General features: G+C 26.5%; 1 protein-coding gene across 4 annotated transcripts; it reads left to right on the top strand.

Moving 5' to 3' along the window:
• Positions 1-5,982: 5,982 nt before the first annotated feature.
• LOC100199173 (cGMP-dependent protein kinase 1) lies at positions 5,983-10,524 on the top strand. 4 transcript variants are annotated; one of them, XM_065809763.1, is made up of 4 exons: positions 5,983-6,969; positions 7,233-7,271; positions 7,381-8,391; positions 9,199-10,524. In XM_065809763.1, the coding sequence occupies exons 3-4, from the start codon at positions 7,431-7,433 to the stop codon at positions 10,461-10,463; spliced, it is 2,226 nt and encodes a 741-aa protein (XP_065665835.1). In that variant the 5' UTR covers positions 5,983-6,969; positions 7,233-7,271; positions 7,381-7,430; the 3' UTR covers positions 10,464-10,524. The 4 variants fall into 4 exon arrangements, with proteins under 4 accessions (XP_065665835.1, XP_065665836.1, XP_065665838.1 ...); XM_065809764.1 differs by having other exon boundaries at positions 6,122-6,965; XM_065809766.1 differs by having other exon boundaries at positions 6,398-6,965; positions 7,184-7,271.
• Positions 10,525-17,258: the final 6,734 nt, after the last annotated feature.

Here is a 17,258-nt window from a genome sequence, read left to right as displayed (position 1 = left end):
TCATTCAGTATGATTTGCCTAACAGAAACTTGGTGTTCTGATGAATCAATCCAAAATAACTCTAACTTTCAAATTCCAAATTATAAATTATTATCTTCTGAAAGGAAAGCATACAAAAAAGGAGGAGGGATTGCAACTTATGTTCGGAATGATCAAGTGATAAAAGTGAGAAAAGATCACTCCATTTCTAACCCCGATAGTGAGGTCTTTACAATAGAGATCATCAACTCCAAATTTAAAAATATTATAGTCTCTACCTGTTATAGGCCACCTGAAGGTAATATTAAAAAATGTTCTAATTATCTAGAAGAAATTTTTCTTAAAATCAATAAAGAGCAAAAAAAGTTGTTCTGTATCGGGGACTTAAACATAGATTGTTTAAAATACAAAGAGTGTCCGATCACTAAATTATTTTTTGATAACATGTTTCAACATTGTATTTTACCAATTATTAATAAACCCACACGGGTAACCTCGAATACTATTTCTGCTATAGATAACATACTAACAAACTCATTTCTAGATACCTCCTTAAAAGCAGGAATAATAAAAATTGATATAACAGATCATTTTCCAGTTTACTTTACAATAAAACATGATACAAAAATAAATAATAACTCGAAAAAAAAAAATTTATAAAAGAAAAATAAATAAAAATTCTATTAAATGTTTTAAAGACGCACTATCGGCAGTAGATTGGGTTAAAGTGTATCAAGAATGTAACCTTGGGAACACAAACTCTGCATATAATACTTTCACAGATATTTTTCTAAAACACTATAATAATCATTTTCCAATCAAAGAAAAAGAAATAAAAGTAAAACATTTGAGCTGTCCATGGATCACCAGCGGAATCAAAAAATCTTCAAAAACTAAACAAAGACTATATGTTAAATATTTGAAAAACAGAAATGAAGAAAACCTATCTACTTATAAACAATATAAAAATCTTTTCGAAAAAATCAGAAAACATTCTAAAAAAGTTTATTATTCTAAATTACTTCAAAAAACTAATGGAGATACCAAAAAAACATGGAACATCATGAAAGAAATAATCGGAAAAAAGTATATAAAAACAAACAGCTTACCAGATAGAATTATTATAAATGAAATAGAACACAACGATCAGAACTCTATTGCCGAACAATTCAACAATTTCTTTGCAAATATTGGCCCTAACATGGCGTCTAAAATTCAAACCGCAAATAACTCCTTTGAAAATTATTTTACTGATCTAAATAGCGAACTAACTTTCAACGGATTAAGCTATGAAGAACTCGAAAATGCAAAAAACTCTTTAAAAATCAACAAAGCACCAGGAATTGATGAAATTTGTAGCAATATTGTAATGAGTATCTTTCCGATAATAAAGAAACCCCTCTTCGAAATATTTAAATCTTCAATTACAACAGGAACCGTTCCAGAGAAATTGAAAATTGCTAAAATTGTACCAATATATAAAACTGGAGAACCATACTTACTAAACAATTATAGACCAATCTCAATTCTTCCTGTATTCTCAAAACTCCTCGAACGAATAATTTATAATAAATTATATCAATATATGACAAACAACAATATCTTAAATACAAAACAATTCGGCTTTCAAAAGCAACATGCAACCGAACATGCAATCGTAGATCTTGTAAATAGCATCAACTACTCATTTGTTAATAAAGAATTTGTTTTAGGAATCTTTATAGATTTATCGAAAGCATTCGATACTGTTGATCATGCTATCCTGCTAAAAAAATTGGAAAAATATGGCGTTAAAAATGTTGCATTACTCTGGTTTAAAATTTTTTTGCTAAACAGACAGCAATGTGTTAATACTGATGAAAATATCTGTTCAAAATTGCTTAAGATTAAATGTGGCGTTCCCCAAGGTTCCATTCTAGCTCCCTTATTGTTCTTAATATACATTAACGATCTTCCTAAAGTCTTAAACAAACTTGATGTAATAATGTTTGCAGATGATACTAATTTATTTTATTCATCTCAGTCTATTGAAGAACTCTTTGAAACAACGAATATCGAACTTGAAAAACTTAATATCTGGCTAAAATCTAATAAATTATCTTTAAACACAGAAAAAACCAATTACATTTTATTCCATCCCAACCAAAAAAGAAAAAAAATACCTAATATATTACCATTGCTAAAAATAGAAAACAAAAATATTGAAAGAACCTCAATAACAAAATTTCTAGGTTTACTAATTGACGAAAATATTTCATGGAAAGCACACATTGACTATTTAAATACAAAAATAACCAAAAACATTGGCGTGCTATACAAAGCTAGACCAATGTTATCCCAAGAAAATCTAAAACGTCTTTATTTCTCATTTATACAGACCTATTATACATATGGTAATATAGCATGGGCAAGTACCAATAAATCCAATTTGAAATCACTTTATCGACGTCAAAAACATGCCGTTAGAATTGTCTATAAAAAAGACAAATTCACTCATGCTGAACCTTTGTTAAAACTCCTTAATGCACTAAACGTCTATAGAATAAACATTTATCAAAACTTATTGTTTATGCTGAAATATAAACTCGGGCTTGTCCCATCACATTTCTCAAATGATTTCTTTAAAAGCAATAGAAATAGATATGACACTCGAGAAGTAGGAAACTTTAATATACCGTTTAGAAAAACAAAACTATCGCGTTTCACAATTTCATATCGCGGTCCCTATCTCTATAATAAACTGATATCCAGAAATGCCATAATTACAAAATTAGATAACCAAAATTGTTTGAAAATCTTACTAAAAAAATTCGTTTTAAATATAAACAATTATATGAACTTACACTAAACTAATACTGAAACTAGAGCCAAAATTAACGTTGAAGCGAAAATCCCAAAAAACTTCAATAACAAATATTAATATAAAAAATATATAAATCAAAAATAATTTTATTTATGCCTAATCATATATTTATGTGTGCAAAATCTAGCATTTATCAATTATTTTTTATCTTACATTTTATTATATGTGAATCCAATATAAAATGAACTACCATTATATTTTGTGAAACTAGAAACATGTAAAAACAAAAATACAAAAAATATTACTAGTACAAGCGGTTTCTTGATGACAAGACCATCTGGTCTTCTGCAAGTTTCCCGCGTTCTTTTAATAATAATGATACCCTGCAGTTATATTCTTTGTATTCTATAAAGTTGTGAGATTTTATTTTTTCTCCTACCATCATATATTTTATAAAAATTGTAAATTTGTATCAGTTATATAGATAGAATCACAATATTGTAAAGATAAAAGAACAAAAAAAAAAAAAAAAAAAAAACTGGTGTAAGGCCATATAACATATCAGAACATGACTTTAGATAAGTGCTTAGTGTTTCTTCTTGTGCAACAGAGAAAATCATAGAATGTTTATAATTTGGTTGAAGATTAGCAGCTGGGTATTGACACTTTTTTTTAAACACCTATGAAGTGCAGACTTAGAAATGCCAGCCGAATATGCTGCTTCTCTAAGGCTTATCCCATTTTCCACTTCGGCTACAGCAACTTTCAAAATGTTTTCTGAAACATGTGGAGATTCACTTTTTCTGTTATAAACTCTAGGCATGACCTGAAATTTAAAAGAAATTAGGTTTTATAAAAAATATTTATTTTTTATGGTATTAAGGTCACTGTTATTACTATATCTTATATCAGACTATTATTATTGATTAAAAAAACTTTTATGCATGCCTTTTGCTTTCCAAATGCTTTCAAACTATTGATGTAAAAAGAATTCTAAATTTGCTCCAAACAATAATGATGAATCAAATCAAATTTATCTTTAATGAAGATCTCTCTTTCCAAATTTTGTTTTAAATCAACTGAATAAGAACTAAAACTAAAATTAAATATTTCAATAAAGCGTCTCATTATTTTTATTTTGAAAACTATAAAAAATCGTAGCCAAAATATTCTAGAATTTTCCACAATAAAATAACGCATAACTGCAAAGGAGAAGTGGGACAGCGGCTTTTTTCTCGTCCCACTTCACCCCTATGTAGGGAAGACGAAATAAAACTAAAATTATAGCCACACAGTTAAAGCTGAAATACAAATTTAATTATTAAATGTTAGATGATAAGTGCATTTCCTTGTAAAATAGAAAAAAAGTGCAACAACAGTCAAAAATAAATACATACATGAGTTACTAGACTGTCAGGAAAAGTACTTTTTTGGGGTACTTTCAAAAAAAAGGGTTTTCACCGCGCGCAGAGAGGGGAAATGATGTCTACTAAAAAGAGCACATGAAATCTATACGTTTACGTTAAATAACAGTAATTAGGCGCTGCTGCGAAATAAAATTATAGGGGTGTCCCACTTCTCCCGCGTCCCACTTCTCCCCACTCTCCCCTAATTAGTATTTCAATACTTTAAATATTGAAACAAATTGATGTTTATAATTAAAGCAAATATAATATTACATTAAATATATTTTTAAAAATGTACATCTTCCCCGGTCCTTCCCTACATCTTAATTGTTTTTGCGATTATTTAGAAGCGTTTAAAAATTTGCGAAGTTTTAATGATGCTGTTTGAAAAAGCATATAATTGCGAATTTTTTTAATTATTAATAAAATACTTTAGATAAAAATTACTTTAGAATTAGATGTTTAGAATTTCGAATTACTAAAAATAAATAACAATTAATTAAACAAGCTCTCGTTCTTTAAACACAACTTTTATAGGCTTTGTTTATTAGCATATAAACATAAAATTAGGTTGCACGTCACTTAGTGTAGTAAAACTGCATATTTTGTATAAAATTTTATTCACAAAATGTATTTTTTTTTTCAAAGAAATGTTCTTAGGTGCACATTCTTGAGCATTAAATATAATTTTTTTTATTTGGAACAAATTTGCTTGGTTTTAAGGGATTCTTAAACAGAAGGGTATTTTAAAGAATTGAATTTAGCAATGATAAAAACACTATCAAACGAAAATTGCTAACTATTATTGATGATTCCGCTTGTGGTTTATCTTCAAGCTTGCAAGAAACATTTAAAATTAAATTAAACAAAAACGGCTCCGAATCTAATCGGGAGCTTTAGCATAAGGCTAAAATATCTCGTAATTTTTTTTTATAAAGATTTAAACAATCATAAATAGAATGAATGAAAAAACTTTATAATGTCTCTTTGTTATCTCTATATATATTTTTCATTTACTATTTTCTATAAACAAATAAAACAAAATATTTTATTTTGAGAAAGAAGTAAACATTTATAAGATTTTTATTAAAACTTATAAAAGATCGGCGCCTGTTTATTATAGACAAAAGAGAACCGATAAAGAACTTTTTTTTATAAAAGATACGCAAATAAAACGCTAATGAGAAGAACCGTAAACAAATAATTCAAGTAAAATCTTTTCCTAAAGAAAAAATATACAAGTGTAACATTCTTTCCACTAACGAAAACTTCAAATTAAAATTGTTTATAAACAAAAATTGAGCCGCTTTTTGAATTTTTTGCTCAATCAGATTATTATTAAACAACGATAGTACATAGTCACCATATAACAACAGAAAGGATTATCGAGTCAAAATAAAAAATAATTAGTAATTTTAATTTCTACGTAAAAATGCATCTTTTCGAACCTTATCTAAAGGTCCACGCATGAAAAACTTTGTTTGCTTCTAGTACAAATTTCTATTTGATGAAATAAGCAAAAGTTTGAACTCAAAAAACAAGATTCGGTGGGGGGTAATGTTAAATAGCAGGAGAGCAAAATAGCGAAACAATACAGCTTAACTGTTTTAAAGACTATCGAATCTTATAATGTTTTGTAAGCGTTTAGTTTTTTGATGTGGGATTATAACTAATTTTTTTTTTAAAAATCCTAATATATTAATTTATCATCTGAAAATTCAAATAAATATCCTGAAGTTGATCATTTTTATAAAATACGCTGACATATAAGATAACGCTTAATAATGAGGGCGCGTTTTAAGAAATACGTCATTGCCGTTTACTCGCTAATTGCGTTAGTCTTTAAAGCAAGGATTTTTTAAATATATATTGATGCTGTTGTCATAGAGATTAGAAAATGTTGTTTTTTTCAACTCAAGAGAAATACATTAACACATTTAGAAAATATGTTGAACAAATAGTTAACCGGTTATTTACTGAATAAAGTAAAAAAACTTAACAAAGTTTTTAAAAAAAAGGATGGGAAGATGTTTTTCAATTTACGAATATTATTTCTTTAGTCCGGCTTAACTCCGAGATAAAATGAATTCGACAAGATAATATTGTAAAACAGGTGCTTTATCAAATTGAAATTTAAAGATTGTTTATTTCAAAAAGCTATATTTTTATTCGCTGATGGACCACTAAGTAAAAGAGATTTCTATTTTAGAAATGATATTTTTTATTGAATGGCGCTCAACCTCTTGATAAAAAGCAACAGATTTTAAGCAAATAACTTTGCTGCGAAAGCAAATGTTAGGACAGACTGACAAACACATATTCATATTTCAACAAGAATTTTAGGGTCGTTTTTTTTAGTTGTATATAATTGTACAAGTACTTTTTTTTATTTTTATGTAAGCGTTATGGTGTTTGTATCTTTTTATTTTACGATGACTTTTTAAAAAGTTTAAAAAGAAAGAGATACATCGAGGAAAAGTTTTCAAAAAGTATCAAATCAACTTTTCAATTTACAAGGATAATACTTTTAATATATATTTTTTGGAAATAAAAATCGAACAAAAAAAAATCTGTTCGAAATTTTAGAGAAGACAATCTACTGGAACTTTTGCAAGAAATAAAATATTTTTTTATGACTATTATGTATTATTATACATTATCATTAATTGTTTTCTTTAGGATTAATAATAGACTTAGCTTAAATTCTTCATGAAAAAAATCAATCATAGTACTGTAATGAATGATGTAAATTAATTTTGCATACCTCTGTCTACCATGTAGGTAAGTTTATATATCATGTAAGGATATATATATATATATATATATATATATATATATATATATATATATATATATATATATATATATATATATATATATATATATATATATATATATATATATATATATATATATATATATATATATATATATCTAATAATAAAATTATGTTAAATAATGCAATTTGCTTAAGCGCTTTATTTTCTTCTATTAGAATTTCGTCTACAAATTATCTATTGTAAAATGTTGCTATTGATCTTTAGAAAAACGAGTTCCTGCAGAAAGATAATTAAAATATTAAGGCGAGTTTTTAAAATTCAGTTTTAACATCCATTATTCGAAGAAACTTGCTTGTAAACCTGTAAACTTCTTTTATACGTTTTTATATATTATGGAATGTTGGATTTTTAGGGTTTTGAAATTTTGAAGAAAAAAAGGATTAGTGAAATAGAAAGTACGCGATGGGTAACAGCGCAAGTTTGCGTAAAAGTACTGACACAATGACAGTCGATGGCGAAAAACTTGACTTTGCAAGACTTAAACACTTGTACCCTAAATTAAGACAAGATCTTAAAAAAAAAGACGAGTTAATTGATGAAAAAAATAAAAAACTTTCAGGGTATGAACTAGAGATTTTAAATTTAAAAAAAGAGATACGTCAATTGCAAAGTGTTATTGAAGCTACTCGCAATACTAATATTACAAACGATGTCATTATTGAAGAAGAAGATGAAGATAAAAATGGTAACTCGTTATCTCGTCATTCAATGAATTACCCAAAAGCTAGATTTATTGAAGTAGTTAAAACAGTTCGAAACAAAAGATTTGCAGTTTCTGCTGAAAGTGGAAAAGAACTCCAAAATTTAGACTTTCCTAAAATACCAAAAAGTACCGACGTTAAGGAGTTTATAAGTCAAGCCGTACTTAAAAATAATTTCTTGAAACACTTAGAAGAATGTCAAGTCAAAGAAATTGTTTTGTTTATGACACAAAAATCTTTTAAACGAGGAGAATACATTATTAAAGAAGGCGATATGGGAAATGCGTTGTTTGTATCGTATATAGGACAGCTTGAAATAAGTCAAGGTGATAAAATTCTTGGAAAACCCTTAAGGCCTGGCGAATTGTTTGGCGAGTTAGCTATTCTTTACAATTGTACCCGCACTGCTTCTGTAAAAGCAATCGATGATGTTGAAGTATGGTATTTGGAAAGACACGTTTTTCAAGCAGTAATGCAAAAAACTGGTATTATGAGAAGAGAGGAGCATTACAATTTTTTGCATAGTGTTCCAGTATTTAAAGACCTACCAAACGACACTCTGTTAAAAATTGTAGAAGTTATTGAAGAAGAGTTTTATGAAGATGGAGAGTTTATAGTAAGAGAAGGGGAGCGTGGAGATTCTTTTTATATTCTGAAACAAGGTAATTTTTAGCGCTTCATTTATTTTTATTGTCATTTTTACATATACGTTATATTTTGTTTTATATATATATATATATATATATATATATATATATATATATATATATATATATATATATATATATATGCATACATACCTATATATATATATATATATATATATATATATATATATATATATATATATATATATATATATATATATATATATATATATATATATATATATATGATATATGCACAGTTTATTCCCGGTAAGTCGAACACCTGTTAACTCGAACTTTTGTTATCTCAAACAGTTTTCTGTAGTCCCTTGAAAGCAAAAGCAATTGTTTTACTTTGCTTAAGACTAACATTTAGTCGAACCGTTTTTCTTGGTCCCTTGGAGGTTCAAGTTAAAAGGGAATTTACTGTATAATATGCTTATTGCATGTTTCGGTTTTGTAAAATACGTTTTACACTGGGCTTTACGATTAGGCTATGTATTTCTTTTCTCTAGTTTCAGCAATTGATTTTCTTATGTATTTGTATTTTTTTATATTAGTAGACTCCAAAAAAAAAAAACTCACTCAAAAAAAAAGCACACACGTATGTTAGAAGTTTAGTTTAGCTCACTAAACAAAACTATTAACATTCAAACATTTCAAACATATTGTCAAATTTAATTTTAACCTAACCGCCAACCTACACAACGATAATTTTTGCTTAATTTATTAAACCGTGTGTGCAGTAAAAACCTTTTCAAAGTCTTACGACATATTAGTCATCTTGGTTGTTGTGTTTAATTGTCAACTTATTATTTTTAGGTTTGGTTAAAGTGTTGCAAATGATTGAAGGTAAAGATGAACCGGTTGAAATTCGTCAGTTATCTCAAGGTGAATATTTTGGGGAAAAGGCGTTATTAGGAGAAGATGTTCGAACCGCAAGTGTTGTTGCTAGTACTGGTGGCGTTCATTGCTTGGTGATTGAAAGAGATATTTTTATGAGCTTTATTGGTGATTTATCATACTTAAAAAATAAAGATTACGGTGATAAATTGCGAAAAGCTGTTAATGTATCCCGAGCAAACTCTTTAAGTAGTAAAACAATTCCAGACGCTATTTCACCCGAATTTTTAACCGCAAAACTGACTGACTTTAAACTGGTTGCTACTCTTGGTGTTGGTGGTTTTGGTCGCGTAGAGTTAGTACAAGATAAACGCAATAAAGAACGCACTTATGCGCTAAAGAGCTTATCAAAGCATTATGTTGTGGAAACAAAACAGCAAGAACATGTCTTTAATGAGAAAAAGATCTTAATGTCACTTGATAGTCAATTTGTTATAAAACTATATAAAACTTTCAAAGATGATCGCTACGTATATTTATTATTAGAAGTTTGTTTAGGCGGTGAGTTGTGGACTATCCTAAGAGATCGAGATTACTTTGAAGAAGCAGCCTGTCGTTTTTATGTAGCCTGCGTTGTTGAAGCATTTGAATATATTCACAAACGTGGTATTATTTACAGAGATTTAAAACCAGAAAACTTACTCATGGATAGCCAAGGTTACATAAAGATAGTAGATTTTGGTTTTGCTAAAAAAATTCCATCTGGTACCAAAACATGGACATTTTGTGGAACACCTGAATATGTACCACCGGAAATTATTCTTAACAAAGGACACGATTCTTCTGCAGATTATTGGTCACTAGGAATTTTAATTTACGAATTAATGGTTGGCAACCCTCCTTTCACAAGCTCTGACCCTATGAGTACTTACAATATTATATTAAGGGGGATAGAAGTTTTGGAATTTTCCAATCTAGTTACCAAAAATGCTCAAAACTTAATAAAACGCTTATGCAAAGAAAATCCTATGGAACGATTAGGAAATCAAAAAGATGGTGTAGACGATATACGTAAACACAAATGGTATCAAGGTTTCCATTGGAGCGGTTTACGCAACAGAAGTTTGCAGGCGCCTATTGTTCCAAAAATTAGAAATATTACAGATAACTCTAATTTTGACTATTTCTCTCCCTTAAAAGAAAAACCGCAAAAAGAGTTTTCTGGTTGGGATGAAGATTTTTAAACTCTGCTTTAATATTTTTAAACTATTTATTCATACAATAGTATTTTGAATTTTCTTAAAACCGTGTCTCAGTTTAAATTACTTACTCTAATTTCCTGTGTATATATCACATTAATTGGGTTTGAATATATTTCGAAATACAAAAAATTACTGTGTAAATACCGTAAATGTCCTAAGCTAAAAACCCCAGAGATTTTTTTTTTATGTAACTGTTTTTTTGAATAACTATTATTTTATAAATTTAAATTCATATGCATAAAGTAAATAACAAAATTAACTAAAAAAATAACATTAAGTTTTTTGGGTAAAAAGCACCTGTAGTCGGTGCCAAAACAAAAAAAATTTGAAATTCCCAAGCCAATGTATCTAAATGTCTACATATTTTGAATAAAATCTTTTTTATATATTTATTCTTGAAAGATTTGTCTTTAAAATGAGCAAAGCAGATTTTTCATGTGAATTTTTAATGGTGTAATATATTGGACCAAAATTAGGTTAAAAAATTTCATTATTGTATTACTTTTAATTCTTTAGATATGTTGGCCAACGTATCTAAAGAATTAAAAGTAAAAAAATCTTTAAAATCTTTAAAATCCTTCCTCTGAAAAAATCAACTTTTAAAAATACATAAAAAATATCAAAATAATTTAGACTTTTATGTAAAATCTTCACACAAAAAAAGATATTGATAAATAAATTTTTTTTTATATAACCACAAACATTGCAGCTTGCAAACAGATAAAAAGTTTTCTTGTTTTTTTCTTTGTTTTTTATATCTGGAGATAACATTCTGGAGATATACATTGTGGACCTCTTAAAGTAAAAACTACAGATTGAATTATTTCTCTATCAAACAATATGATACAATTAAGTTAATAGTTGTTGGTTTTGTAGAAAAATGTTTACTTTTTTTTTTTTTAAAACTATTTTTGTCAAAACCAATTAAGTTAAAATTAACAGCTCTATTATTTACAATTAAACTTTATTTACACTGCAACACTTGTGCAACATTTATGTTAAAATCTACAACAGGTGATTCCATATTTACATTGCTCGTAGTCATATCTATATTTATATAAATATTATTTACATACCAGTTTTTCTTTACAAAAAATTTTCGTTTCTTCAGATTTATTTTAGTTTGATTTTTAATTCAGCAAGCTTAATCTCTTCTTAAGTATTAATCATGAGCAATCCAGTATTTGTATTTAACCGAAGGTTGTTTTGAGAAATGGAAAATAGTGTTTGCTTTTTTTTTTTGCTGTTGTTATTAACGTGTTCCCAGGTTTCTTTACGGTCTTATCACGGAGCACTGCTGAAGCGCATTTAACTAGGAAGTTCAAAAAGGTTAAAAATACTTCCGTTGCTATGGTGGTTGTGAAGAAAGCTAAAATTACTAAGGCTTAATTAAACCTATAACAACTTTTAAAACTTGTTTTCAAAATTGTGAACCTATGATAAATTTTCCATAAAACAACAAAATAATTTCTGAGGTGTTTCTACTTTAATAAGCGCTTTCTTTTTGTATTAGGATACAAGTCTCACCTTCATGGTAAAGTCTCACTTTCATGTTAAAGTCTCACCTTCATGTTAAAGTCTCATCTTCATGTTAACGTCTTACCTTCATGTTAAAGAAAATATTATGGTGGTCGTCTAGTAAAAAATATGTAAAAAATCAAATTTTTGTTATTGGCATAGTCTAAATATGAAATTTTTGCTCTTTCAGAAAATATATACTTTTACACATGTTTTTTAATTAGATTTTTCCAAAATTTACTTCCTATAATGACATGTATTAGTTTGTTCCCTTAGCAATATCCTTAGCAACAATTTTTTAGTTGTTTTGAGCCAAAATAATTAACCAAACTTGATAATATAAACTTTCTTAAGAATGAAGAAACTTAAAGCCTAAAAGGATTTATTAATAAAGAAAAACACCAGGACGGAGAAGATAATTATTCTAAATGATCATTTTAATTTTTTTATTTTTATTTTGATAGTTTAACTTAAAACAAGTATATCTCAGCTTCTATGAATTATTTTTGAATGAAATTTTCAGGGTTTGTTTATCTGTATATAAGTTAGTATGGTGAATAGAATCTATTTAATTATTTGAGTATTTTAGGAGTTACGGGATGATTTTTGTTGATTTTTAACCTTTTTTTAATTTCCCCCAAATATGTAGAACTACCATTATGGATCTAAACATAATTATAAGTTTTTACTGGTTCACATACTAAATTTATGTATATTCTGCATGCAAACCAAACATTATACAAAACGAATGTACAGATAACTAGAACTCTTTGTTTTAAGAAAGTGATGTTTTAAGCATTTTTTTGCTGATTCAGCATTAAAGAACGTAAATAATTTTTTTTTTTTTTTTTAATATAATACAAATATAACTTCTTTATGCTGAAAAATAAAATAAATTTTCCGACAAATTGTTTTTTTTTATTTTTTTATTAGACGACCACCTTAATTGAAAATATTAATTTATTTTTTTTTTGCTTACTTTTTGGATTATAATCTTAACTTTTTAAACTTTTTATTTATTGATCAAGATTTTAACGACAAACGAAACAGTTTTTTTACAACTATTTTCAAACAAATAAATAGCTTAAGAATAACAAAACATTTCCAATGTGATAACGATAATAGCAATGTGATAACGATACTAGCAATGTGATAACGATACTAGCAAAAACAAAATTCCAACAATCCAAATAAAAAATTTAAATGAGCGTATATCTCAGTTTCAATCGGTTGCAATCTCTCTAATTGATAGTGGGATTCGTTACTGCCAGCCGTCAACTATAGTTCATTTGTACAATACCTTAACTGTGCCGAAGCTTATATATGGTCTTGAGCTATGCAAATATGATATTAGTTTTCTTAGCAAAATAGACGCTGGAAGAGCATTCTTAAAATCATTTTTCTGTGTCTTGAAGTACAGTTAAAATTACTTCCACTCGTTTTTTAATAAAAATAAAAGATATTTAAACTATTCTGCTTGGGAACTCTGTTTATCACGCTGTTGAAAAATCAAACTTGCTATTCACTGATAATCAATAAAAAAAAAAAATTAAATTCATGCAACCTATCGAAGACCTGCAAGCTGATGTTGATTTAATATTGAAAGAAACGTTCCAGTTTTGAAATTTAAAGAAAAGAGATTTAATATTTTATGGAAAACACACCGGCTGGTTATAAGCATTTGATGCTAACAACTGCGAGCGCCGTGTCGTTTTAGCTGATTTTAATTTAATTGTTGACTATTTTATTATAGCTTATTTTACCTTTAATTTATTTCCGGGTGTTAAAGAGGGAAAAAAAAAAAAATATAAAAAGTTTAGGTTTGGTTACAAACAACTCCTCTAATATTAGAAATACTCGAATAATCTAAAATTATAATATTCCATTGTTTATGGTAGTTCTCAATATATTTTCAGATCTCAGACTGTTTTTCATTATTTAATTATTTTCATTACTGTGCACACGATCTTGCGTGTGTGCGTGCGTGTGTGTATACAACCATATTTTAGTTAATTGCATTTTAGATGTTTTGCGTTATATTTCAACATGTGTAATACTTTATTTCAAAAATTAAATTTTTTTGCTTTATAATTTTTTCCTTCTTAGTTTTTTTTGCAACAACAAACATACGTTTTAAATAAAAAAAGAGTTTATTTGTCAAATGCTTAAATAATATATAACTTTTTAAAATACATTGTCATCAATTTGTCAGCAGAGAACCAAAAGGCCGTTTATCATTTTTTGTGTTTGCGAGAAATCAAGTTTATCATTTTATATGTTTGCGCGAAATCAAGTTTTAAAATTTAAAGGTTTTCTGCCAGAATTTCTGACTAATTTTTCAAGTATTTTTAAAAGTTGTATCATTCTTGAGACTAGATTTATTGGACGCGACTCCATTGATTTTTGAATATTTATTAATAATAAACAGAAAAAACACAAAATGTGGACAAACAGCCTCTTGGTTCTCGGCTGGCATATTGTAAAGTAATATTTATTTATTTACACTTTTATCAATAAAAAATTTTTTTTTCAGTTGTAGCTTATAAAAAATAATTACTAGACCGGGACTAAATCACCAAGCCCCAAAAAATGCGTCATTACTAGATAAAATATAGTTTAACAATAATATATAGTTTCAATATATTATTTATTAACCTCTGAATTAATATTATAAAAGAAAATGTAAATATATCGCTTAGCGTTTAAAATTTATAGTTTTTCAAAGAATTTTTAAGAATTGTTTTGTGAAATAAAAGAACTAAGTTTAATAAAATATTAAAATGATAAAAGTAACATTTAAGAATTGGTTTGAAAAAATAAGAAAATATAATTTTATATAAAACACATTTTATTGTTAGAGCAATTTATAATTTAACTTATTTAATTAAATTTATAATAATTTTTATTGCCAAATCAATAAAAGCAAAAAAACAGTAAAAAGTAAAAGTAAAGCATTAAAAACAACGCAAAAATAAAAATAAGTTTCTTAAAAAGAAGATTATCATTGAAAATAATAAAATATATGTACATTAAAGCTGTGCAAGATTAAGTTTTTTATCTTCGATCGAGTTCGATCGAAATTACAAAAAATCCGATCAAGTTCGAGTTCGAGATTATTAAACAAACGAAAGTGAAAGTGTACATTCAATTCATTTAATATCATATCAGCATCAACAAACCATACTTATCCTAATGCTAAAAGTCTACAAATTTTTATGAAGAAAAAATAGTATCGTTAATTTTACACCTATCAAAATAAATAACGCTGCTTACTCTTTCATCCTCTCATATTTCACCCCCCCCCCCCCATGCCATTCTCTTCGGGACGCCACTGATTAATAACCTATTGTAATTAATTAACAAATAATTATTGATTTCTAATTTAAAGAAATTTTACAAATAATTATTGATTTCTAATTTAAAGAAGAAATTCATTTTCATTTGATGGAAGTAGTTGCTTAAGTTTTATTTTGATTTGGTTTAGAGAATAATTAGTTTTCAGTTCATTATTTAATATTATGTTCCGTAACTTTGGTCTTCGGTTTACAATAAAGAAGTTAGTTGCAGAATAATAAGTTTTGAATTGAAGTAGTTGCATTTGAACTGAACTGAATTTGAATTTGAATTGAAGTATTTTGAAAATCTAGTAGGGTATGTGATTTATTTTTACAAAAGCTGATAAAATAAGGTTGTTAAAATATTTTTATCAAGTTTGAACATGAAAATAAGAACATAATAGAGATTTAGGTTATATACATTTAGGATATTGAGTTCATTAAATAGTGTTTGTGTGTGAGAAATGATCTACGTTTGAAACTATCCTTATAGCCTGTTTTTGTTTACTTTAGTAATTTTCTTATTTTTGTTGCATTAGTGCTGTACCAAGCAATGTTCGCATAGCCTAGGTAGCTATGAATAAATGAAAAGTAAATATTTTTTAAACAAGAATGCTTTAATAACTGCTTATCTTTGTACATTATACCTAAATCTTTCGATATTTTATCTTCAACTACACCTATTCGTTCCCTATATAGTCAGTAATAAACAGAAATATTTTAGCAGATGGTCTTTTGCACTATAGCTTGCTGTCAACTGAGGCAAATTTTTTTTATTAATGTTAAGAAACAATAGTGATATTAAACTCGTTGTTTTACCTACATTAATTAAAAATGTTTTTCATTTTTATATTTATTATTCAATATTATATTAAAATATTTTTAAAATAAAATATCATCAAAATAAACAGTTTCAAAGCTTAAAACAAGTTTTCAAGTTTTTAAAAATTAACTATTCAAGTTTAAATGCTACAAAAAAAGAACGACCAGTGTGTGTCACCAGGTGCCACATTATTTTTTGTATTAAAACTTCAGCCTAAAAAAATGAAAATGAAATGAGAAAAATTTTGTTGCATAATTTTATATCTTTTTACCATATATTTAAAAATGTGTCAATTGTTGCCATGGTAATTTGAGCTAAAATTTCAATTAATAGTAATCAAAAGTCAAAGGTAAAAAATACGTTTCAATTGAAGGTTAAATAAATTCCAATTGAAAATATCTTAAATATAGTTTTGTGTCAGTTAGGTAGTTTAATTATTTCTTTTAAATTAAATGATAAATTAAAAATGTTTGATTTAGTATATAAATATTTACATTCCAATATATATTTACATTAATTAAATAAATATTTATTTTAAAAAACTTTTTTTTTGTTTTTGCTTAATTCAAAATATATTACAAGTAAATTTTAACAGTAAAAAGAAATTGCATTTTAACTCCTAAAATTTCATAAGCTATGTAATGTAAAATAATTAAAAGTAGTGTAGACTCAATCAATATATATATATATATATATATATATATATATATATATATATATATATATATATATATATATATATATATATATATATATATATATATATATATACATATATATATATATATACATATATATATATATATATATATATATATATATATATATATTTCAAAAAACCAAACGATGAACTATTATATATTAACATTAACTCTAACCATCCACCCCAAATTCTACAACAAATCCCGATTTCAATTAATAACAGACTAAACCAAAACTCCTCAAATGAAAATGTATTCAATTCCTCTAAACGAATATTTGAAGATGCCCTAAAAAAAAGTGGTTTTGAAAATTTTGAACTAAAATTTGACCCTGAAAAAAAGAATACAAAAAAACGAAATAGAACTAGAAATGTAATTTGGTTCAACCCCTCATATAGCA

The sequence above is a fragment of the Hydra vulgaris genome, chromosome 11 (genome assembly GCF_038396675.1).
Source record: "Hydra vulgaris chromosome 11, alternate assembly HydraT2T_AEP".
Classification (NCBI taxonomy): domain Eukaryota; kingdom Metazoa; phylum Cnidaria; class Hydrozoa; order Anthoathecata; family Hydridae; genus Hydra; species Hydra vulgaris.
Note: the sequence above shows the minus strand (reverse complement) of the source record. Positions and strands in the feature narration are given on the sequence as shown.